This window comes from Chiloscyllium punctatum, chromosome X (genome assembly GCF_047496795.1).
Source record: "Chiloscyllium punctatum isolate Juve2018m chromosome X, sChiPun1.3, whole genome shotgun sequence".
Classification (NCBI taxonomy): domain Eukaryota; kingdom Metazoa; phylum Chordata; class Chondrichthyes; order Orectolobiformes; family Hemiscylliidae; genus Chiloscyllium; species Chiloscyllium punctatum.
In genome coordinates, this window is record NC_092791.1 from 21,842,795 (window position 1) to 21,868,701 (window position 25,907).

General features: G+C 42.6%; 1 protein-coding gene across 3 annotated transcripts in view; it reads left to right on the forward strand.

Annotated features, from left to right (window-relative positions):
- LOC140471127 (electroneutral sodium bicarbonate exchanger 1-like) overlaps positions 1 to 25,907 on the forward strand; it is a 767,860-nt gene that overhangs the window by 640,833 nt on the left and 101,120 nt on the right. For all 3 annotated transcript variants that reach the window (XM_072567015.1, XM_072567017.1, XM_072567016.1), the window contains exons 10-13: positions 1,483 to 1,629; positions 9,807 to 9,907; positions 15,687 to 15,861; positions 23,505 to 23,638. In XM_072567015.1, the coding sequence (XP_072423116.1) occupies positions 1,483 to 1,629; positions 9,807 to 9,907; positions 15,687 to 15,861; positions 23,505 to 23,638 (557 nt within the window). The remainder of the gene's footprint in view (positions 1 to 1,482; positions 1,630 to 9,806; positions 9,908 to 15,686; positions 15,862 to 23,504; positions 23,639 to 25,907) is intronic.

Here is a 25,907-nt window from a genome sequence, read left to right on the forward strand (position 1 = left end):
GGGGACTGACTCTGTGCTGGCTGGCCACACAGCCAGTGTACTGTACACAAGGGTGACTTGGTGATGGAATACCAGCTTTTGTACCATCATTTCAAGTAACATCCTGTAACAACACCCCTTGGCAGAAAGGTAAACTCAGACATGGATTCTTACATGCAGTTCTCCAATCCAAGAGGTAAAAAACATCAAGAGAAATTCCAGAGAAAGTAGCAGCTAGGAATCATTCAATGAAGCTCCCAACTCTTCTGAGACTCAAACAGCTTCTGATTGCTACAGCTAAAAGAAACTAGAAACACTGGTCTGTGAGAGCTGACGACACCCATTCAGGCTGTTTCCATTTTTCCAATTCTTTTAAAAAAGATCTAAGGCCTCACATGTTGTTTACTTTAGTGGTTCAGATAGACTGTTTTGTGCCTCTGCCTTATGACCTCTCTTCAAAAATAAAACCAAGAGAAAATAACCATTTTAACCTCCCTCTTTAAAAAAAAGTGAATGATCAATATACAAAGATGGCTTCAGTTTAAAACTCGTAGTCTTATTCTCTAATACACACCTATTCAGGCTGCTTCTATCCCAACAACAAGGCCTCACAAGCTGTTTACTTTATTGGCTTGGAACAGATCTCTTGGTACCTCTGTCTGAACCTTTCATCACAAAAAAAGAACCAGGACAAAATACACCTCTTAAAGCCATACTATTGTCACACTGTGATTTTTCTTTTGATATTGGGGTCAATTGAAACACATAAAACATAATTATCAATAATCCAGAAAATGTTGGCTCTCAATTCAGTGAACAACTGTAATCATTTTTTTGTATGACTCGAGTAATTCTTAAAATTTCCTTCACCCTCCCTATACTCTTGCATAGTCCATACTTGTTACAGGGATCATGAACTTCAGCTATATATAAAGATTGCAGAGGTTATTCTCCTTCAAGAATAGAACATTTTAGAGATTTGACAGAGTTATTTCAAATCGTAAAGGGTCAGGACAGAGTTGATGTTTTCTAATCAACCTGTTCAGAGATGTTATTACATACCTCTTGAGCAGGTGGGAATTAAACCTAGGCCTCCTGGCCCAGAGAAAAAGATATTATCATTGTGCCACAAGAGCCCTAACAAAACACTGAAATGGAAACATCCTGCATGTTTTGTCAACCTAGGACCTTTGGATCTTCAGTCTAACTACCACCATGAAACTATTATGGAATGATGAGAGCCTGACAGAACAGATATAAAGTAATTAGTGAAAGAAGCAATGGCAACATAAGGAAAATCCGTTACACATTGAGTGGTTAGGATCTGGAATGCACTGCCTCAGTGTGTATTGAAGGCAGATTAAGTTGTGACTTTCAAAAGAGAATTGGACTATTATCTGAAGAGAAGCCATTTACAGGGCTGTGGGAAAATGCAAAGTGGCACATGTTATATTGTTTCTTCAGAAGGCCAAGGGAAAAATCATTGTTCTGCCTCCATTTCAGATTTTTCATGATGTTGCTTACAAAGCCAAGGATCGGAGTGACCTACTTGCTGGGATTGATGAATTTCTTGATCAGGTGACTGTTCTCCCCCCGGGTGAATGGGACCCTTCCATTCGAATTGAGCCACCAAAAAATGTTCCATCTCAGGTATGCCTTTTCCCCTGCTATCACTGAAATCCTTTAAGAAGCTATTCATAGACATTGGTTCTGCTGGCAATATATGGCACTAGCAAATTTTGCTCATAACCACAGTGCTATAACAACAGTGGGATATAGTGAGCAGAATTGACCCATTGAAGAGGGAGTGAGAAAACACTTACCTTTGAATTAATTTTAAAATATAAGATTACATATAAGCCCAGGGCCACAAAGATAGAAGGAGCAGCACAGTTCCTCATTACCACAACAAGCAGGAAATCTTAAGATTCTTAAGTATATGCGGGTTCTACCAAACATTTGTCCAAAGGTTGGAGCAGTTTATGGTACAGCCCATTGGGGGGGGAGGTGGTCATACCTGACAAATCTGTTAGAATTCTTTGAGGTTCTAACGAGCATGTTAGACAAAGGAGAACAGGTGGATGTACCTATTTGATTTCCAGAAGGCCTTTGACAAGGCTGCACAAAGGCTGCTTAATAGGATATGAGCCCATGGTGTTAGGAGCAAGGAACTGACATGGATAGAGAATTGGCTAGCTGACAGAAGGCAGAGTGTGGACAGAAAGGGGTCTTTTTCAGGGTGGCAGCCATTGAATCCTAGTGCAGTTCCACAGGGGTCAGTGTTGGGACCACAACTATTCACGTTATATATTAATGATCTGGATGAAAAAACTAAAGGCGTTGTTGCTAAGTTTGCAGGTGACACAAAGATAATTGGTGGGAGAGGTAGTTTTGAGGAGGCAGGAAGGCTGCAGAAGGTCTGAGGCAGGCTCAGAGAATCAGCAAAAAAGAAGCAGATGGAATACAATGTGGCAAAGTGTGAGGCTATGCACTCTGGTATTAAGAACAGAGGTGTGGACTATTTTCTAAATGGCAAAAGGCTTCAGAAATCTGAAGCACAAAGGGACTTGGGAGTCCTAATTCAGGATTCTCTTAAAGTTAACATGCAGGTTCAGTTGGCAGTTAGGAAGGCAAATGTAATGTAATTCATTTCAAGAGGGTGAGTAAACAAGAACAGGGATGTACTGCTGAGGCTGTATAAGGCTCTGGATAGACTACATTGGGAATATTGTGAGCAGTTTTGGGCCCACACCTCAGGAGGATATGCTGGCCTTGGTCAGGTCCAGAGGAAGTTTCCAAGAAAGATCCTGGGAATGAGGGGCTTATCATATGAGGAGCGTTTGAGGACTCTGGTCCTGTACCTGACAGAGTTTAGAAGGATGAAAGGGGAATTTCACTGAAACATACAGAATACTGAAAAGCCTAGATAGAGTGGACATGAAGATGTTTCCACGAGTAGGAGAGATTAGAACCCAAGGGCATAGCTTCATAGTAAAGGGATGACTCTTTAGAACTGATATGAAGAAGGATTTCTTCAGCCAGAGAGTGGTGAATCTGTGGAACTCATTGCCACCGAAGGTTATGGAGACCAGGTCATTGAGTATATTTAAGACAGATATAGATAGGTTCTGATTGGTAAGGGGATCAAGAGTTATGGTGTTGAGAAATATATCAGCCATGATCAAATGGCAAGCAGACTCAATGAGCCAAATGGCCTCATTCTGCTCTTATATTGTATGGTCTGAGAGTAAGGTAAAAACAATGACTGCAGATGCTGAAAACCAAATACTGGATTAGTGGTGCTGGAAGAGCACAGCAGTTCAGGCAGCATCCAACGAGCAGCGAAATCGACGTTTCGGGCAAAAGCCGGTCTGAGAGTAGTCATGCCGGTGACAGATCTATTACAAAAATAGCAAAGTAGTATGAACTAAGAAATGCCAAGCTGATTTTGAAAATCTCAGTGCCATTTCAACAAATTAGCCTGTGCTTGCAGCTCCAAACTTTAAACAAGTATTTAAGGTAGCCATCGATGCAAGTGACATCAGGATAGAGGGTGTTCTCCTTCAGGAGGATGAACCTGAAATAGAGAGGCTTATCAAGTACTTCTACAGAAAACTGCAAATATCAGAGACTGTACTTCACAGTGGAGATGGAAACCCTAGGTTCATGACTGACTGTCAGATACTTTGAGATTTATGCCCAAAATGGGTCCTGGGAGATCAGTCTCTATTGACCGCAAGTCGTTAACTTTTTTGAAAATGTTTAAGATCTAAAACACCAAGTTATTCTGTTTGGATTTTGTTCCTCCATTTTATCACCTTAAAAATTAATCACATTGCCAGGAAATCAAATGTCATTGTGGACACCCTGACTAGAACTTGAAGAGACCCAGTTAGAACTGAGAAAATAATTCAAAGTTTGGTAGAAGATTTGTAGCTCGGGTGCTCGTTGTTGTGGTTCTGTTCGCCGAGCTGGGAATTTGTCTTGCAAACATTTCGTCCCCTGTCTAGGTGACATCCTCAGTGCTTGGGAGCCTCCTGTGAAGCGCTTCTGTGCTGTTTCCTCCGGCATTTATAGTGGCCTGTCTCTGCCGCTTCCGGTTGTCAGTTCGAGCTGTCCGCTGTAGTGGCCGGTATATTGGGTCTAGGTCGATGTGTTTGTTGACAGAGTCTGTGGATGAGTGCCATGCCTCTAGGAATTCCCTGGCTGTTCTCTGTTTGGCTTGCCCTATAATGGTAGTGTTGTCCCAGTCGAATTCATGTTGCTTGTCGTCTGTGTGTGTGGCTACTAAGGATAGCTGGTCGTGTCGTTTCGTGGCTAGTTGGTGTTCGTGTATACGGATCGTTAACTGTCTTCCTGTTTGTCCTATGTAGTGTTTTGTGCAGTCCTTGCATGGGATTTTGTATACTACATTAGTTTTGCTCATGTTGGGTATCGGGTTCTTTGTTCTGGTGAGTTGTTGTCTGAGCGTGGCTGTTGGTTTGTGTGCTGTTATGAGTCCTAGTGGTCGCAGTAGTCTGGCTGTCAGTTCAGAAATGCTCCTGATATATGGTAGTGTGGCTAGTCCTTTGGGTTGCGGCATGTCCTCGTTCCGTTGTCTCTCCCTTAGGCATCTGTTGATCAAATTGCGAGGGTATCCGTTTTTGGCGAATACTTTGTATAGGTGTTCCTCTTCCTCTTTTTGTAGTTCTGGTGTGCTGCAGTGTGTTGTGGCCCTTTTGAATAGTGTCCTGATGCAACTTCGTTTGTGTGTGTTGGGGTGGTTGCTTTCATAGTTTAGGACTTGGTCTGTGTGTGTGGCTTTCCTGTATACCTTTGTGGTGAATTCTCCGTTCGGTGTTCTCTGTACCATCACGTCTAGGAATGGGAGTTGGTTGTCCTTTTCTTCCTCTCTAGTGAATCGGATTCCTGTGAGTGTGGCGTTGATGATCTGGTGTGTGTTCTCTATTTCTGTGTTTTTAATTATTACAAAGGTGTCATCCACGTATCTGACCCAGAGTTTGGGTTGAAGTTGTGGTAAGACTGTTTGTTCTAACCTTTGCATTACTGCTTCTGCTATGAGTCCAGAGATCGGTGAGCCCATGGGTGTTCCGTTGATTTGTTCGTATATTTGGTTATTGAATGCGAAGTGGGTTGTGAGGCACAAGTCCAGTAGTTTAAGTATGCCGTCTTTGTTGATAAGTTCAACGTCCTGTTGTCTGTTATGTCTGTCCAGCAAGTTGGCTATTGTTTCTTTGGCTAGTGTTTTGTCGATGGAGGTGAACAGTGCTGTTACATCGAATGAGACCATAGTTTCTTCCTTGTCTATGTGGGGTTTCATTCTTTGTAGGTCAGACCTGGTTATCTGTCCGTTTTTTTGTAGATTCCTCAGTGTGTTGTTTATCCTATTGGTGAGCTGTGGGGTGGGGTCAAACTCCCTGTTTTGGTAGGTGTTGGTATCTGCAAGTAGTTGTTGTGCTTTTTGCATGTACTCTGCTTTGTCCAGGATGACCGTCATTGAGGAATCTACAAAAAAACGGACAGATAAACTGAAAGCAACAACACCCCCAGATTCTATGGACTACCCAAAGTGCACAAACCAGACATCCCACTCAGACCCATAGTATCACTACCAGGGACACCATCACACAAACTGGCTAAAGAACTACAGCAGAAACTGAAACACCTGATCAGCGGATCCAGACAATCTATACAATCAACACAGGAATTCTTGGACATCATCAGAAATATACACATAGACAAGGAAGAAACTATGGTCTCATTCGATGTAACGACACTGTTCACCTCCATCGACAAAACACTAGCCAAAGAAACAATAGCCAACCTGCTGGACAGACATAACAGACAACAGGACGTTGAACCTATCAACAAAGACGGCATACTTAAACTACTGGACTTGTGCCTCACAACCCACTTCACATTCAATAACCAAATATATGAACAAATCAACGGAACACCCATGGGCTCACCGATCTCTGGACTCATAGTAATGCAAAGGTTAGAACAAACAGTCTTACCACAACTTCAACCCAAACTCTGGGTCAGATACGTGGATGACACCTTTGTAATAATTAAAAACACAGAAATAGAGAACACACACCAGATCATCAACGCCACACTCACAGGAATCCGATTCACTCGAGAGGAAGAAAAGGACAACCAACTCCCATTCCTAGACGTGATGGTACAGAGAACACCGAATGGAGAATTCACCACAAAGGTATACATGAAAGCCACACACACAGACCAAGTCCTAAACTATGAAAGCAACCACCCCAACACACACAAACAAAGTTGCATCAGGACACTATTCAAAAGGGTCACAACACACTGCAGCACACCAGAACTACAAAAAGAGGAAGAGGAACACCTATACAAAGTATTCGCCAAAAACGGATACCCTCGCAATTTGATCAACAGATGCCTAAGGGAGAGACAACGGAACGAGGACATGCCGCAACCCAAAGGACCAGCTATCCTTAGTAGCCACACACACAGACGACAAGCAACATGAATTCGACTGGGACAACACTACCATTATAGGGCAAGCCAAACAGAGAACAGCCAGGGAATTCCTAGAGGCATGGCACTCATCCACAGACTCTGTCAACAAACACATCGACCTGGACCCAATATACCGGCCACTACAGTGGACAGCTCGAACTGACAACCGGAAGCGGTAGAGACAGGCCACTATAAATGCCGGAGGAAACAGCACAGAAGCGCTTCACAGGAGGCTCCCAAGTACTGAGGATGTCACCTAGACAGGGGACGAAACGTTTGCAAGACAAATTCCCAGCTCGGCGAACAGAACCACAACAATGAGAAAATAATGTTGATCAAGGCTGAGAGAATTAATGTCTGTGAGAATGTATCGTTATTTATATTGAGCCATATTCCTCCTTTTGTAATGAAATCAAAATTGCTGTCATTTCATTCATCACTTGGGGGGAAGTGTCACGAAAATGAATCAGAACCCCAAATTACTTAGCATATACAGAGGAACCTCGATTATCCAAATATCAATTATCCGAATTTCGGATTATCCAAAGAAGATTTCAAGATCCCACAAAAACGTTACATCAAAGAGGTAAGTGTATTTGATTTACCTGTACTGAAGAACATAGAGTCATAGAGATGTACAGCATGGAAACAGACCCTTCGGTCCAACCCGTCCATGCCGATCAGATATCCCAACCCAATCTAGTCCCACCTGCCAGCACCCGGCCTATATCCCTCCAAACCCTTCCTATTCATATACCCATCCAAATGCCTCTTAAATGTTGCAATTGTACCAGCCTCCACCACATCCTCTGGCAGCTCATTCCATACACGTACCACTCTCTGCGTGAAAACGTTGCCCCTTAGGTCTCTTTTATATCTTTCCCCTCTCACCTTAAACCTATGCCCTCTAGTTCTGGACTCCCTGACCCCAGGGAAATGACTTTGTCTATTTATCCTATCCATGCCCATCATAATTTTGTAAACCAGTGAAAACGCTGGCAAAAACAAAGAAACACAAGCAGCTCAAGCATCAGCGACTGGATATTTTTTAGGTAAGGGTTGTTACACAGCCCTTTGCAAAAGTAAGTGTTTTACAGTACGGAGTATTCCCGTCACTTTACTGGGCCATTCATTAAAACCAAAATGGTCGCGAACGTAAACGCATGCACGAGGCAGTGTTTCTGTCTTTCTATCGCGAGATTGAATTCCTGGAAACTGACAAATGCTCTTGCAATTGTAGAAGCTGTTCGGGACCTTTGTTTGATGCTGGGATTTGATATACAGTATTTATGATGCTGAGTCCTTCTCAGTTTAACCTGTAATTTGCAGACTGCAAGGATTAGTTTGTTTAAATGACACACTCATTAAAATTATAGATTTAAACTAATTCTCTGGTAGAGCACAGCGTTTGATCAGTATGGCTTCCCTTGTTTAAAGAAAAATCAATTACCCAAATAATCGATTATCTGAATGAAATAGTGCCCGCTCATCTCATTCGGATAATCAAGGTTCCTCTGTATTGAAATTTTAAGGACGGCAGGTATTTTTTAAAAGGAAGACATACAAACCAAAAAATGGCCAAGGATGTAAGTTCAGTGGTTGTCAAAAATCCTTTTGTGGATGACACTGAGTCCCAAGAGGAATCATAGAATGTTGCACCTGAAGAGTGTCAAGAGAATGTCAAACAACAACATTTCAAAAGAAAAGCTACCATTAAAAAAACTGACGTGTGATCATCTGCAGGTTTTGTCCCAGACTATGGGCATTATGAATTGAAAGAAAGGGAGCTCTGGTCAAAAGTTATGTTTATATTTCATTCTTCCAGGAATGCACAAGAAAGAGGGTTAAGAACATGGTCCTTGTGTGCAAGAGAGCTTGTAAGTTATTGTGCTAATTTGTGGTTCAGGTTTCACTGTCTTAAAGTTGTATGTATAGGGACACAGTTTAGAATTTCCACTTGACACTCTTTCAAGTGCAGATGAAGTAAATAAAGTCGATCTGATTGTTGAGAGCAAGGCAGGACAGGCAATATAAAAGAAATAAAACAGAAAATGCTTGAGAAACCTGGCAGGTGTGGCAAGATCTGGAGAGAGAAACAGAGTGAATGTTTCAAGTTTGATATGACTCTTCCTCACAATTCAAGAAAATTGGATAAACTCCTTTCGGTCAGCTTCATAACCAGGAACCTCCAAACGACTGTCCAGCTGCCAAAGTCAGCGCTACCAGAAACAGCCAACTTAACAGCTGCAACATTTCACGACTAATTCATCACAAAACAAAAAACCGTTTAATCTATAGATCATTCTGCTGTAACGAGATTCGTTAACGTGAATTCACTGTAATGTGATTGATGAATTGGGTACAATGTTTCTAAAATGTGAACTTTTCAAATGTGTGTTTGCTGTAATGTGATTAAATCGTCAACACCTTAAACACTGTTTCTAAAGCGCAATTTTTCTATAATGCTGTGTTGCACAAGAACACAACCATCGCATTATAGAAGAACTACTTGTATTCTTTTTTAACTTTTCAGTCTTGTCTCATTTCTAATCTGTGGGTATGTGGGTCATGTATTATTAATTTATTTTGCATTTTAGTAACTAATAAGCTTACTCTTTGTTTATATTGGTTAAATTGGCTCCTTTTAAAATGAAACTACATTTGGGCTGGGAAAATTTATCTGTGTGGGAAGGGATCGTTTTAAAATGAATCTTGTGACCAACCGAGGGAGGGTTTGAATAAAGAAGGGTTGCCAGTTTATCTCTCCTTACCAGGGATCATAATGAACTGGGAACTCTCACCCAGGGATCAGACATAACACTGCAGTCAGCATTCTGGCCTCCCTGAAATGATAGTGCTGCTGACAGTGGCTGCTGGCACCTCCAGGTGGCTGGGATGTTGCTGTCCCAGGAAGTAATGCACTGAGAGGTCTCCTCAGTGACTACTTAGGTGCTTGACTGGCACTTGATTTGGTAGATTTTATTGTTGGTGAAAGAAGCATCACTCGCAATCACTAACTCAAAAATAGAAAATACCAGTCAATGTTTCAATTTCATATTTTAATAACTGAATTTGAATTCCACTTTAGTGGGATTTGAAACCAGATCCCTTGATTATAAGCTTGAGCCTTTGGTTTGCTGGTGCTACCAAATCACCCAATGTTACCACTATACCACCCTTGACTGTTCAAGATTCTGTTCAACCACTTTGAAGCTGTGGAGAGTGCCTGCATTGATTATCTACATATGTATAGTCACCAGGCATGATGTGGAAGTGATTCACTGTGCTATCAGTCTAACTCATACTTCTGTTATCTACAATAGGAGAAACGGAAACAGCCTGGCATCCCAAACGGTAATGCTTGCCATGTTGAACCTGAGCCACAAGTGGGACACAGTGGTCCTGAACTGCAGCGCACAGGAAGGTCAGTTATAGTTTAATGAACATGCTTAAATGGTTGGATATCTTATTTGTAATGTAACCTGTCAATCTCTAGTCACATTCAACACCCCCAGTCTCTCTTTCTCTTTCCTTTTTATTTTTGAAAATTTTTAGATTTCAGCCAAATTACATATCTGTAGTCAATGTATAGATGTGATATTTGCTGTAGGCTTTCAGTTTTGTAGTTGAGAAGCAATCTCATCTCATGCATGCAAACATTCCACCACCAGGATGTTCAGCTATTCTTCAAATTTGTTTCTTCCCCTGCCCCCAAATAGAAAAAGACTTGGTGGGAACTGAGAGTACCATTTAAAACATAAAACCGATCTATCTTTAACAATTTTGAACTCGAGCAATGTGAAGTTGCATCAGAAATACATTTTCACTGTGTGTAAATATTAGAATACAGAATTTTTGATTATATTAAATGTAATGCCAATACTTTGTGCCCATACCAGATGTAGCCACCAACCTTAATCCAACTGTACAAGACCCACAGCTTCAGTTATTACATTACATTTAACCTCTAAATTCATTTCAGGGTATATTGCAATGATCAAGAGCATATTCGATTATTTCTAGCTATATCCAGGGCCATCGCAAAGTAGTTATTTTTTCAAGTTTGTTTAAATAATAAGATAAATGTCTTTAAGTTCTTCTCCTGACTTGAAAATTTCACACACATTTTTAAAGCTGTTTAACTGCCAGGCCACTTCCATATCTTAATCACAGCATTTCTGAAAATGATCTGTAAACCATAAACACTTCAATATTGAATTGGAAGAGTTGTTTCCCCTCTGAAATAACTGCAGAGAGGCCGGTATCCATCACCAAGTCACCCTTTATTTACATGTGCACTGTACACTGGCTGTGGCCCAGCCAGCTCAGAGTCAGTCCCCTGGACTGAGGAGATTTGAAATCCTCCGTTTGTACTTTTCTTAATCAAAGCTATACATAATACAACAACAATTATAATTCACAAGAGAAGTAGGGATGCGACCATAAGATGCCCTAAATCTCACAGAACAAACACGCTACGTAAAACATGGAGTTTTTACACAGGTTACTGTCTTTTTAAAAGGTACCACAATGATCAAAGTCCATAAAAGAGTCCGTTTCAGTGCCTAAGCGCAAAGTTTACAGCAGGCAAAAGCCCACAGTGGACAATTTCAAACACTTCACACATCGCCCACACCCAGGCACAGGAGAAAACAGTCTACACAACTCAGTGTAGCCGAAAACAGCATACAACAATGCAAAACACTGAATTCTTAACCCAGCACCCAATACCCCCAGGCCCAACCATAACCACAGAAGAGGGGAAGGGAGTCAGCTGTAATGACCCCCTCCACGGCCTGCTGCCTAGACCTGTTAATGGCCAGCCTGGTCAGGCCCAGGAGCAGACCCACTGATCCTCTGACCTGCCCTCTCCCCTCTGCACTGGGTGCCCAAAGATCAGGAGCATAGGGCTGAAGTGCAACCAAAACCAGAAAAGAAGATCCTTAAGAAAACCAAAAAGGGTCCCCTGTTTATATATATTTATTATTTTTTTCTTGCTTTTGCCCCACAATACACTGGCAAAGTGGCCAGCCAACTCTGTGTCAGTCACCAGAACTGAGGATCCTCTGTGTATGTTTTTTTTTCTGTTCTTTTAATATAAATCCCCACACTAACGCCTAACAGCGGCAGTGCTTATTTAGCCCAGCGCCCATTTCATGTGCGTGTAGGTGTAGGACACAGTGAAGAAATAACGAGTGCAGAAAACTTTATTCATATTCCACCACCAGGAAGAAAAGAAACACCCGAGTGGCCAGTGACAAGCAGAACCCTAAATGTAAAAAAAAAGTGAAGGGGGCGGGGTAGGGATTAAATCAAAATAGAGTCGTGGGGAAAATAAGACACTCAACTTCCTGTGGTACCCACCTCTCCCTGAACAGCTCGAGAGTGTTGGTAGACACCGCATGCTCCTTCTCCAGGGACACCGGGCCCGAACATAGTCCCCTGTTTGTATTTTTTTTACCCCACACTACCGCCTTACTGCGGTAATGCTTATATTTTCCTCAGCACCCATGATGCGTGTGTGCAGGTGTGAGACACAGTGAAAGACAACAGATGTATAAATTTCAGACTGATTAGCCTAAACTTGGTCGTGGGTAAGATCCTGGAATCCACTGTGAAAGATGAGATTTCTGAATACTTGGAAGTGTATGATAAACTAGGGCAAAGTCAGCATGGTTTCATCAAGGAGAGGTCATGCCTGACAAATCTGCTAGAACTATTTTAAGCAGTAATGAGCAATGGAGTAACGAGTAAGGAGAGCCGATGGATGTTATCTACCTGGACTTCAAGAAGGTCTTTGACAAGGCGTCGCACAGGAGGCTACTGAGTAAGGTAAAGGGCCATGGTGTTAGAGGCAAGCTGCTGGTATGGATAGAAGCATGGCAGTCTGGCAGAAAGCAGAGAGTGGGGATAAAAGGGTCCTTCTCAGGATGGCAGCCAGTGACAAGTAGTGTACCGCAAGGCTCAGTGTTGGGACTACAACTTTTCACTTTATACATTAATGATCCAGATGAAAGAACTGAGGGCATTCTGGCTAAGTTTGCAGACAATACAAACATAGGTCAAGGGACAGTTAGTATTGAGGAGGCGGGGAGGCTGCAGAAAGACTTGGACAGGTTAGGAGAGTTGGCAAAGAAGTGACAGAGTACAATATGGGAACATGTGAGGTCATGCACTTTGGTAGGAAGAATAGAGGCATAGACTACTTTCTAAATGGGGAGAAAATTAAGATATCTGAAGTGCAAAGAGACTTAGAAGTTCTAGTCCAGGATTCTATCAAGGTAAACGTGCAGGTTGAGTCAGTATTTAGGAAGGCAAATGCAATGATGGCATTTGTTTTGAGAGTACTTGAATATAAAAGCAGGGATGTCCTTCTGAGGCTCTATAAGGATCTGGTCAGACTACATTTGGAGTTCTATGTGCAGTTTGGGACCTCATATCTCAGGAAGGATGTACTGACCATGGAGTTTGTTCAGAGGAGGTACATCAGAATGGTCCCAGGAATACGAAGCTTAACATAGGAGGTATGTTTGAGGAGTTTGGGTCTATACTCAATGAAGTTTAGAAGGATAAGGGGGGATCTAATTGAAACATAAAAAATACTGAATGGCCTAGACAAAGTGGATGTTGGGAAGATGTTTCCATTGGTAGGAGAGACTAGGACCCAAGGGCACAGCCTCAGAGTAAAGGGAAGACCTTTCAGAATGGAGACAAGGAGAAACTTCTTCAGCCAAAGAGTGGTGAATCAATGGAATTCATTACCATATAAGGCTGTGGAGGCCAGGTCATTGTGTATATTTAAGACTGAGATTGATAGGTTCTTGAGTATCAAGGGGATCAAAGGTTACAGGGAGAAAGTGAGAGAATGGGATTGAGAAACTTATCACCTATGATTGAATGGCAGTGCAGGCTCGATGGGCTGAATGGCCTAACTGCTGCTCCTATATCTTATGGTCTAAGCTCTGCAGTCTTGCCACATCCAGTCATGAATGGACAATTAAACACCTCACTGGAGTAGGAGGCTCCACCAATATCCCCATCCTCAATGGTGGAAGAGCCCAACACAGGAGTGCAAAAGGTCATGAAGCAATCTTCAGCCAAAAGTGCCCAGTGGATGATCCATCTGAGCCTCCTCCAGTCGTCCTCAACATTACAGATACCAGTTTTCAGCTAATTTGATTCACTCCGCACGAAATTAAGAAATGGTTCAAGGCACTGGATGATGCAAAGGCTACGGGCTTTGACAACATTCCAGCAATAGTACTGAAGACCTGTGCTCCAGAACTTGCCACTCCCCTAGCCAAGCTGTTCCAGTACAGTTACAATACTATCATCTATCCAACAATGTGGAAAATTGCCCAAGTATGTCCTATGCATAAAAAGCAGGGCATATCCAATCCAACCAATTATTGCCCCATCAGTCTACTCTCGATCATTAGTAAAGTGATGGAAGGTGTCATCAACATTGCTATCAAGTAGCATTTGCAAAGACATGACCTGCTCAGTGATGCCCAGTTTGGGTTCTGCCAGGGCCACTCAGATCCTGACTCATTACAGCCTTGGTTCAAACATGGACAAAAGAGCTGAATTCCAGAGGGGAGAGTGAGAGTGACAGCCCTTGATATCAAGGCTGCATTTGACTAAGTGTGGCATCAAGAAACCCTAACAAAACTGGAAACAACAGGTATCAGGAGGCTAACTCTCCACTGATTGGAGCCATACCTGGCACATAGGAATATGGTTATGTTTGTTGGAGGTCAGTCATCTCAGCTCCAGGACATCTCTGCAGGAGTTCTTCAGGGCAGTGTCCTTGGCCCAACCATCTTCAACTGCTTCATCAATGACCTTCCCTCCATCATCAGCTCAGACATGGGGATGTTCATTGATGACTGCACAATGTTCAGCACCATTCACGACTGCTCAAACACTGAAGTGTCCATGTTGAAATGCAACAAGATCTGGACAATATCCAGTGTTGGGCTGATAAGTGGCAACTAACATTCATGCCACACAAATGCCATGTAATGACCGTCTTCAACAAAAGACAATCTTACCACCATCCTTTGATATTTAATGATGTAACCATCACTGAATCCCCCATTCTCAACATCCTTAGGGTTACCATTGATTAGAAATTCAAATGGACTTGCCACATAAACACAGTAGCTACAATAACAAGTCAGAGACTTGGAATACTGCAGTAGGTAACTCACCTCCTCACTCCCCAAAGCCTGTCCACCATCTACAAAGCAGAAGTCAGGAGTGTGATGGAATAATACCCACTTGCCTGGATGGGTGCAGCTCCAACAGTACTCAAGAAGCTTGACACCATCCAGAAAAAAAACAGCCCACTTGATTGACATCACATCCACAAACATCTACACCCTCTACCACCGACACCCAGTAGCAGCAATGTGTACCATCTACAAGATATGCTGCAGAAATTTATCAAGGATCCTTAGACAGCACTTTCCAAGCCCATGATCATTTCCATCTGGAAGGACAAGGGCAGCAGTTACTTTGGAACACCACTCACCATCCTGACTTGGAAATATATCACTATTTCTTCACTGTCACTGAGCCAAAATCCTGGAATTCCCTCCCTACTGACATTGGGTGTCAATCCACAACGGGTGGACTGCAGCGGTTTAAGATGACAGCTCACCACCACCTTCTCAAGGGCAACTAGGGATGGGCAATAAATGCTGGCCCAGCCAGTGACATCCACATCCCACAAATGAATTTAAAAAATACAAAGTATGGTCTTCAAATATTTCTTTTGAAAACTGGAAAACAGCGTATTGATTTATTATACTGGCAGTATATTAATAATAGTTGGGGCTGTTCATTCGAACTCTGCTGACTTACTTGCTCTAGATATCCAGCATTATTTTCATCATTTCTGCTCACTTTAGCAACATTCATCTAATTTCAACAAATGTCCAATTTTATTTGAGGTTTAAGTTCCCTTTTAAGTTTGTCGCATTGAGAGCCGTTGAAGTTGGCAATATTAAGTTTCTGATGTTGAGTATTATCAAGCTTTCGATATTGGGTTGGATTTGAAACAAACGTTTTGTGAAACAATTTAATCATATCTGTTTGAGTTGTTATAAATTGCTTATTGTATGAAATAAATAAGTACTAAATAGGCAATGAATTGGTGGAAATTTTTTATTTAAAGTGAATTATTTCCTTTCTACCAGGCTATTTGGAGGCTTGATCCTTGATGTCAAACGGAAGATGCCCTGTTTCTGGAGTGATTTTAGGGATGCCTTCAGTTTACAGTGTGTGGCATCCTTCCTGTTCCTGTACTGTGCCTGCATGTCTCCTGTAATTACCTTTGGTGGCCTCTTGGGTGAAGCAACAGAAGGACGCATAGTAAGATCATTGAGGATGTTGGTGCATTAAGATTGCTCATACTTTACAGAAAAATAATAATGCCTCAGGCAACACACAAGAGGACTTGTTTTCATTTTTTTAAGTTGACATATGGAAATTCAACTTTTGAGAATTTGAGATGTGTAAATAATTGGAGAACTTTCAACAACAGTGATTACTTAAGAAAAAGCAACATCTGTACAAGTGTTTAGTGTGATTTTAAAAAAGAAATCTTGATTATATGTTGATCTTGTCACTAGATCATTAAATGTGTCATCTGCAATAAAGTAGACCTATGTCTTTGTACACTGGATATAATGCATTGTCTGGGCAGAGCACAGAAAGGAAAATCAGGCATGAAGAATTATACACTGACAATTGAACTGGTTTGGTTTTCTTTCTATCCAAGCAGATTGATAGAAAAGTTGTACAGAGTCTCTTATGGACGTGCAATCTATCCAACCAGTAAAAAAAACAAAAACCTTCTACAAGGTAGCTGAGTGGTGAGCACTATTGCCTCACAGCGCCAGGGACCAAGGTTTGATTCCAGCCTCAGGTGACTGACTGTGTGGAGTTTGCACATTATCCCAGTGTCTGCATGGGTTTCCTCTGGATGCTCTAGTTTCATCCCATAGTCCAAAAATGTGCAGGTTAGGTGAATTGACCATGGGAAATTGCCCCATATGTTCTGGGATGTGTAGGCTAGGTATATTAGTCAGGGGTAAATGTAAAGTAATAGGGTAGGGGAATGGGTCTGGGTGGGATGCTGTTTGGCGGGTCAGTATGGACTTGTTGGGCCAAATGACCTGTTTCCACACTGACGGGATTCTGTGAAGAATGTATATGTGGCAGGTAGAGAGATGTAGCTAAATGGATTTCTCTCTTATTTCCTGTCTTCAGTTCTTTATAAAATTTATAAATAATTTTTAAAAAACACTGCTTTGGCCTCATCTGAGATATCATGGCATGTTATGACCTCATTTTGGGGAGAATTTGAAAGCTGTAGAGAGGGGTACAAAAAAGATGTATGAGAATCTGTTTTTTTTATTCATTAACAGGCTTAGGATGTCAGGCCAGCATTAAATGCCCATCCCTAATTGCCCAGAGAGCAGTTAAGAGTCAATCACATTGCTGTGGGTTGGGAGTCACATGTAGGCCAGACCAGGTAAAGACAGCACTTTCCTTCCCTAAAAGACATTAGTGAACCAGATGGGTTTTTCCAACAATCATTAGACTCTTATTTCCAAATTTTCTTATTGAATTCAAATTTGAAGATTCAAACCCAGGATCCCAGAACATTACCTGGATCTCTGGATTAACAGTCCAGTGATGATACCACTAGGCTGTTGTCTTCCCAATTTGAGTTTTGTGAATAGATTGGAGAAGTTGGGGTTGTTCTAGAAGATAGTTGAGAGGAGATTTGGTAGAGGTTTTCAAAATCATGGTGAGGGGGGAGGGGGGTGCACGGTGATCTACACAGACTAGATGCAGAAAAACTGTTCCCATTGGTGGAAGAGTCAAGAACCAAGAACCAGAGGATGCCAGTTTAAGGGGATTGTCTAAAGAAACAGTGGTGATATGAGGAAAAACCTAGGTTGGGAACTTTTACATTGGAGCATAGGAGGTTGAGGGGTGAGCTTACTGTGGTTTCTAAAATCATGAGGGGCACAGATAAGGTGAATGACAAGGGTCTTTTCCCTGGGGTGGGGGGAATTCAAAATTAGGGAATATATTTTTAAGGTGAGAAGAGAAAGATTTACAAAGGACACAAGGGGGCAGCTTTGTTTGCACAGGGAGTAGTTAGTGTGTGGAATGAACTGCCAGAGGAAGTGGCGGATACAGGTAGAGTTACAACATTTAAAAGATATTTACATAAGAACATGAATAGGAAAGTTTTAGAGGAATATAGGGCAAACACAGGCAGGTGGGACTAGTTTAATTTGGGGGCATGGTAGGTGTGAACTAGTTGGACCAAAATGTCTTTAGCCATGCTGTATGACTGTATGACTCTACATCAAGGAGGTGATGGCTAAGTGGTATTATTGCTGGATTGTTAACCCAGAGACCCAGAAAATGTTGTGGGGACCTGGGTTCAAATCCTGCCACAGTAGATGGTGGAATTTCAATTCAAGTAAAAATCTAGAATGAAGAATATAATAATGACCATGAATCCCTTGTCAATTGTCAGAAAACCCCATCTGGTTCATTAATGTCCTTCAGGGAAGGAAACTACCATCCTCACCTGGTCTGGCCGATATGCGACTCCAGACCCGCAGCAATGTGGTTGACTCTCAATTGCCCTCTGGGCAAATAGGAATGAGCAATAAACACTGCCTAGCCCTCCTCCTGCAAATGAATTTTTAAAAAGTGTCCAGAATCTGAAATGCACTGCCTGTGAGTATGGTGGAGGCAGATTCAATTGAGGCTTTCAAAAGAGAATTGGATATGCACCTAAAAAGTAAATGTTGTAGAGCTGAGTAAAAGGTTGTGGTGGGAGATTGGCCAAGAATGATAGGAATAACTATTTTCTTGCAAAGATCTGGCAGGTACACAATGGACTGAATGGCCTCCTGTACAGTAGCCATTCTATGATTCTATGCACGCGAATGCTAAATGTATTACTAACAGTGATTATGAGACTTGAATTAATTCAAAGTAATGATGTGCATTAGCAGCGCTGCTATGTATTGTTTAACCAATGATCATATTCTTGAAATGTCATATTCTTGAAATTCTTAAACTTTAAACAACTTGTCAAATTCTGAGACTGTGCACGTCATTACAGGAAATGAGGAAAGCTTATAAAAGTTAAGACAGAGATCGAGGTCACTGGTTTATTGCTTCCACAGAAAAATCAGTGGAATAATAGAATACAATCTCTAAAGCCCTGCTAAAATCTAGATTAACAATGGAGTTTGACTTATTCAGTTACAGTAACAAATGGGAAGCAAAAACAGAAATTGCTGGAAAAGTTCAGCAGGTCTGGCAGCATCTGTGAAGAGAAATTAGAGTTAATGTTTTGTGTCTGGTCACCCTTCCACAGAACTGATGGTAGCTAGGAAAGTTTCAGTGTATGTGCAGAAGGTGTGAGGGGAGGGGGTAATGAGTAAATGATAGGTGGGGATGGAGCCCATAGAGAGAGAACAGTTGGATAGATAAAGGAGTGCATAATGATCTGGCTAGGAAGGTGAACAACTGTTAATGGAGACTGTTAGTGGCTAACAAGAGAGAGTCTGCCATGGCACACTGTGTGATAACTAGGCCTGGTGTGTGTGGTACGGGGGTTAGGACATCGGAGAGTTCACGCCCTAAAAAGGGCGGCACGGTGGCACAGTGGTTAGCACTGCTGCCTCACAGCGCCAGAGACCTGGGTTCAATTCCCGACTCAGGCGACTGACTGTGTGGAGTTTGCACATTCTCCCCGTGTCTGCGTGGGTTTCCTCCGGGTGCTCCGGTTTCCTCCCACATTCCAAAAATGTGCAGGTCAGGTAAATTGGCCATGCTAAATTGCCCGTAGTGTTAGGTAAGGGGTAGATGTAGGGGTATGGGTGGGTTGAACTCAATATTATATAGAGTCCAGAGGGCTACAGGGTCCCCAAGCAAAAAATGAGGTTGTTCTTCCAGCTTATGCTGAGCTTCACCAGAACACTGCAGCACACCTGAGACAGAGGTATTGGCCAGGGAACAGGGCGGTGTGTTGAAGTGGCAGGTGACTGGAAGCTCAGAGTTTTTTGCAGGACAGAACGTAGATGTTCTGTGAAGCAGTCACCCAGGCTATGCTTTGTTTTCCAAATGTAGAGGAGATTACTTTGTGAATAGCAAATGCAGTAGATGAGATTGTGTGAAGTACAGGTTAAGTGCTGTTTCACTTGGAAGGTGTGTTTGGGTCCTTGGATACTGAGGACGGAAGAGGTAAATGGGCAGGTTTACACCTTCAGCAGTTGCAGGGAAAGTGCCATAGGGCTGTGGGGGGGGGGTTGTTGGGAGTGAAGGAAGAGTGGACCAGGGTGTCCCGGAGGGAACGGTCCCTGCAGAAGGCCAACAAGGGAGGGGAGAGGAATATGTGCATCTGATGGTGATGGAAATGGCAACTAATGGTCCTCTGGGTGTGGATGTTGGTGGGGATGGTAGGTAAGGATAAGGGTAACTCTATCACTGTTGCGAGAGGGAGAAGAGGGGATGAGGTGGAAGTTAGGGAGATGGGTCAGACCCAGTTGAGAGCTCTGTCAACAGTGGTGCTGGGGAATCCTCGATTGAGGGAAAAGGTGGACATTTCAGAGCCTCCCTTGTCAAAGTTGGCATCATCGGAACATATGTGATAGAGACGGAGGAACTGGGCGAATGGAATGGATTCCTTACAGGAAGCAGAGTGTGAGGATGTATAATCCAGATAACTGTGGGAGTTGGCGGACTTATAGCGGATATTAATGGCCAGTCTATCCCCAGAAATAGAAACAAAGATGTTAAGGAAGGGAAGGGAGGAGTCAGAGATAGACCAGGTGAAAGTGAGGGCGGAGTGGAAATTGGAAGCGAAATCAATAAACTTTTCCAATTCCAGACGAGGGAGAGAAACAGCACCGATGATATCATCGATATATTGGAGAAAGAGTTAGGGGTAGGACTGGAATAGGACTGGAGTAATGAATGTTCCACATACCCTCACAGAGAGACAGGCATAACTGGGGCCCATGCATGTACCCATGGCCACCCCTCTGACCTGAAGGAAATGAGAGGAATTAAAAGAGGAGGGTGGTGGTGGGTGGGGACGGTTCAGGCCTTTGTTCCAGGAAGAAGCAGAGAGCCCTGAGATCACCTTGGTAGGGGATGGATGTGTAAAAGGCATTGCATGTCCATGGTAAAGAGAAGGCAGCTGGAGCCTGCAAATAGAAAATTCTAAAACTGGTATAAAGTGTCAGAGGAATCACGGATGTACATGGGCAGGGACTGGACCAAGGGAGAAAAGACAGAGTAAAAAGTAGGAAGAGACAAGATCAGTGTGGTGCTGGAAAAGCACAGCGGGTCAGGCAGCATCCGAGGAGCAGGAAAATCAACGTTTCAGGCAGGAGCCCTTCCAGCACCCCTCTAATCTTGTCTCTGATCCCCAGCATCTGCAGACCTCATTTTCACCTCATCAAAGTAGGAAGAGATGAGTTCTGTGGGGCAGGAGCAGACTGAAACAATGTGTCTGACCAGGCAGTCCTGTTTGTGACTTCTCAGAAGTAAGTAGAAGTGAGCTATGTGGGGCTGGGGGACTAATCAGCTTGGAGGCAGGGGGTGGGCGGGGGGGGGGGGGTGAAATCACCAGATGAGATGAGATTAGTAACCATAGATGATACAATGACCTGATGTATCATAGTGGTGTCATGGTTCAGGGGAGATCGGAGGAGGTCAGGGTTGGATCTAAGCGCACAGAGTCCAGTCAGTTCAGAGGGAGATAGGTTGGATTGGGTGAGGAGGGCAGAAAAATTGAGGCGATTAATGTTGCGTCAACAGTTCTCAGTGAACAGGTTAAGTGCAGGTAGAAGGCCAGAGAGAAGGGTCCAGGTGGAGGGAGAGTGTTAGAGGTGGGTGAAGGGGTCCGTGGGACAAGGAGAGGACTCATGCCCATAGAAATGGGCACAGTGGCAAAACGACAGAAGAAGAGTTCGACATCATGTCATGCCTGAAGTTCATTAAGGTGGGGATGCAGAGGGATAAAACTGAGACCTTTGCTGAGTACAGAACGTTCAGGATCAGAGAACAGGTTGGGAGGGATAGTGAATCTACAACAGGAGGTGGGTTTGGCAGAGGGGATGGAGTCAAAGGGAAAGGGAGGGGAGTAAGGTTTCAAAGGGCCATAGGTGTCCGAGTTATTGCATCTTGTGGGCCTTGATGCCTGAAAGGAAAGGAAAAAGGTTCTTGTTAGCATGTCGAATGAGCCGGAGGGTTAAGTGGAACTGTGGAGTGGTGCATCTTTGACAAGGGCGCCTCCAAAATGTCCATCTTCTTCTTCAACCGATGATTCCCCAGCACCATTGTTTTCAGAACCCTCATCTCAGTCTGACCCATCTCCCGAACTTCAGCCCTCACCCCCTCTCTTCCCTCCTGCAACAGCGATAGCATTCCCCTTGTCCTCACCTACCATCCCAAGAGCATCCAAAAGATTATTAGCTGCCATTTCTGCCATCTCCAGCGTGATGTCACCACCAGACATACATATTCCCCTCCCTCCACTTGTCCACCTTCTGTAGGGATTGTTCCTCCAGGACACCCCGGTCCACTCTTCCTTCACTCCCAACATGCCCCATGGCACCTTCCCCTGCAACTGCCAAAGGTGTAATACCTGCCCATTTAACTCCTCCCCCCTCAGTATTGAAACATACCTTCCAGGTGAAGCAGCACTTTACCTGCACTTCTCACAGTCTAGTCTACTGCATTCACTGCTTACAATGTGGTCTTCTCTACATTGGAGAAATGAAGCATAGACTGGGTGACCGCTTCACAGAACATCTACATTCTGCCCTAAAACAAGACCCTGCGCTTCCAGTCGTCTGCCACTTTAACATACCACCCTGTTCCCTGACCAACATCTCTGTCTAAGGTGTGCTGCAGTGCTCCAGCAGAGTTCAGAGAAAGCTGGAAAAACAGCTTGGGGACCTTGTTTCTGCTACTATCTCTTGTGACCTTGTGCAGCAACTAGTTGACTGTCAGATTTTTTTTTAAATGGCTGCTTGGTTATATCCTACTTGTACAATAATCTCTTTATAACCAGTCCTCTAATTTTACTGAATAGAAAGAGGTCATTCACCCCATCAAATCTGCACAGACTTTTGGAAAGAGCTGTCTAATTAGTTTCTCACACTTTCTTTCCATAGCCTTGCAAATTTCTTATTTTCAAGTACAATGGAAGTCAATTATCATGTGATTCAAATACCATAATTCACTTTTTGCATGGGTGCCTCATGGTTCCCAAAAGAGGTAAATCTTTAGTTAAATTGTCATTTTGCTTGTTAAAAATAGGAAAAACTAAAAGTTATCTTATTAACATAATTCACCTATATGATTACTTCACTTTTTGGACCCCAACATGTAGTTCCACTGTGCATGTTCAATCCTCTCTGGAAAAAGTTACTATTAAGTCTGCTTCCACCACCTTTCAAATCATTGCAGGTTATAACTTTCTTAAAATCTATTTTCTTCACTGCCTTCCTGTATTTTATGTCTTGCCTGTCATCTTAATTATGTTTTCTTTGGTTCCTAATCCTTCTGAAAATGTTTTCCTTATTTATTCTATCAAATCACCCTCAGAACTTTGAATGCCTCTATTAAATCTCCCTTCAACCTTCTCTGCTCCCCTATACTTTAACCTCTCCACATAACTGAGTTACCAAATATTGGGTACTGTTCTAGTAAATATCCTTTGCACCATCTCCAAAGTTTTGACAACTTCCTACAGTACAATGCCCAGAACTGGATACAATGCTCTAACTGGGGTAAACTAGTGAAAAGGTAGTATAATTTTCTTGCGAATATGATGTATGCATCCAGGTATTTATAAAGCCCAGGATGTCAGTTTGGACTTACAGTATTTTTGACTTGTCCTACTTCCTTCAATGAATTTATCTGTTTCGGTCATGGTTACATATATTTTTCATCTTTTTCAGAGTGCAATTGAGTCTCTGTTTGGGGCTTCCATGACAGGAATAGCATATTCTCTCTTTGCTGGCCAACCTCTTACTATTCTGGGCAGTACAGGTCCTGTGCTGGTGTTTGAAAAGATTTTATTCAAATTCTGCAAGTAAGTTACTGTTTGGAGGCATTTATAAAGCTGCAAAGCACTGCAAGGTGCGTATTACTTCAACCAGTATTCCTCTGAGTGAAAAAGCCTATGTAACCATTGACAAGTTCCAAGAGACCCCTTCAAATATTAGAACATCCACATGTGCCAATGTCTGGAAGACCACACCAGCTACCCAAATCAAAACTGAACTAACATTGTTGAACATATTTTTGTTAAGAAACATTCAATAAAATAGCGTGCCAGTAAGCCAGCTCTCAATATGGAATAGAACAGAAATTGGATTGTCTTACAAACCTCAAAATTCCAGAGCCTGAAACTTCATTTTGAAAAGTTTTGGCTCAAAGAAACAAATCCTGACATCAATAATCTGTTTAAATTAATCAAACAATTTGAACACTACATTTTTCTTCTGTGCAGTTCAGATTGCTTTTCAAAGTTTTGTTGTAATTTTTAGTGTTGGAAGGAAAACTTGTTAAGCCAACTAGGTGCAGAAACATAATTATTAGCAGATACAACCATGCTTCAGCTCTTGTCATTTTACCTGTATATATTTGGTTTCATTATATTGTCACACTCTGTGCCTTTCTCATTAGTTCCCCACATTGTACTCATCAATACACAGGCTGAACTTTTATGATATGGAGAGCTTTCCTGTCATTGTGAAAGTGGCTCTCAAAGCTCTGCCTTTCAACATGGCAGCTAACATTTTTGCAGGGGCAAGGAGAGTATGGAGAGATTCCATATTGTATATCAGGTTCATGGCAGCAACTGCCAATGTCAAACACCAGCTGCCTCCAGTCATATATGTTTTTCATCAGCCAGGACTGGAAAAGATGGCATGCAGATTAGGCTTGGTCTAAACTATGCAGAGTTGCTTGAATTAATAGCGTAGCCTTTTGAAGAGGTAAGATACTTTTTTGGATATGGTTGCAGGACACTTTTGAGGGAGGTCAGGTACCCTTTGGGATGGGGAATAGTTGAAACAGATATACGAATACAGTCCATAAACACATTTGAGCTGTAACCAGGAACTGATAACAGAGCTGTTGAGCTGTCAAGGCATTTCAAGTTCCTACCACTTTAAAATATTTTTAAATATTTTAGCAAGTGAGAGGGCTATCATTACAGGATTAGCACTGCATGACTTAGTTTTCATTATCATAGCCAGAGTCTCTTGGTTCATAGTTTGATTGACAGCTGTAAGTGATTATAGACCATTTGAGGTAGGATTATGAATTCAAATATTTGTTTTCCTAAGAGATGAAATGAAGATAAGCATAGTGGATGGGTGTTTATCAATGAGTATTTTTTTTAAACATAGTGAATTCTCAAAACATGCTTAAAAGTTTTATTTTATCTTGTCTCAGTATGTATCCTGAGGTGTCCCCATGTTGAATACTGGGTGGGTTTGCATGATAAGTGTAATGGCAAAGGGTGGTGGAGTGTAGATGATGCATGAATTGGCACTATTGGCATAGAGTGTATAAAGACCCATGTGGGTGGAGGGCATAGGTTGGCAGAGGGGCTATAAAAGACCATAGGTTTGGGTACTAGAGGTTGGCATAAGGACTATCAAGGGCAACATTCCCTTGAAACTGTGCTGATCTAAAGTTCCATGCATGGGGATCAGTGTCAGCACGCCAATCACAGCATGACTTAAAGTTCCAGAAGTTGCTGTCACGCACAGATTTCAGAGGTCCATGCATCAGAAAGAAAATCAGAAGGAATGCTAATCAAGGGCCATGGAGGGGAAAGGTTCCAAAAACAAATTAGCAAAGATCCATGGTTGCTGGTGGAGGGAATAGGAGCTTTAAAGTGCCATAGCAGCATGGCTTGACGTGGAGATAATGTGGGGGTTGTGATTTATTTTCATCCACAACTTGGAGATGTTGCTGGCAAGACCAGAATTTGTTGCTTATCCCTAAATGCCTTTGAAACTGAGTGACTTGATGAGCCATTTCAGAGTCAACTGCATTTGGATTTGGAGTCACATGTTAGCTAAATTCAGTAAAGGTGGCAGATTTATTTCACAATAAGGACATTAGTGAAGCAGATGGCACAGTGGCACAGTGGTTAGCACTGCTGCCTCACAGCGCCTGAGACCCGGGTTCAATTCCCGCCTCAGGAGACTGACTGTGTGGAGTTTGCACGTTCTCCCCGTGTCTGGGTGGGTTTCCTCCGGGTGCTCCGGTTTCCTCCCGCAGGCCAGGTGAATTGGCTATGCTAAATTGCCCATAGTGTTAGGTAAGGGGTAAATGTAGATGTA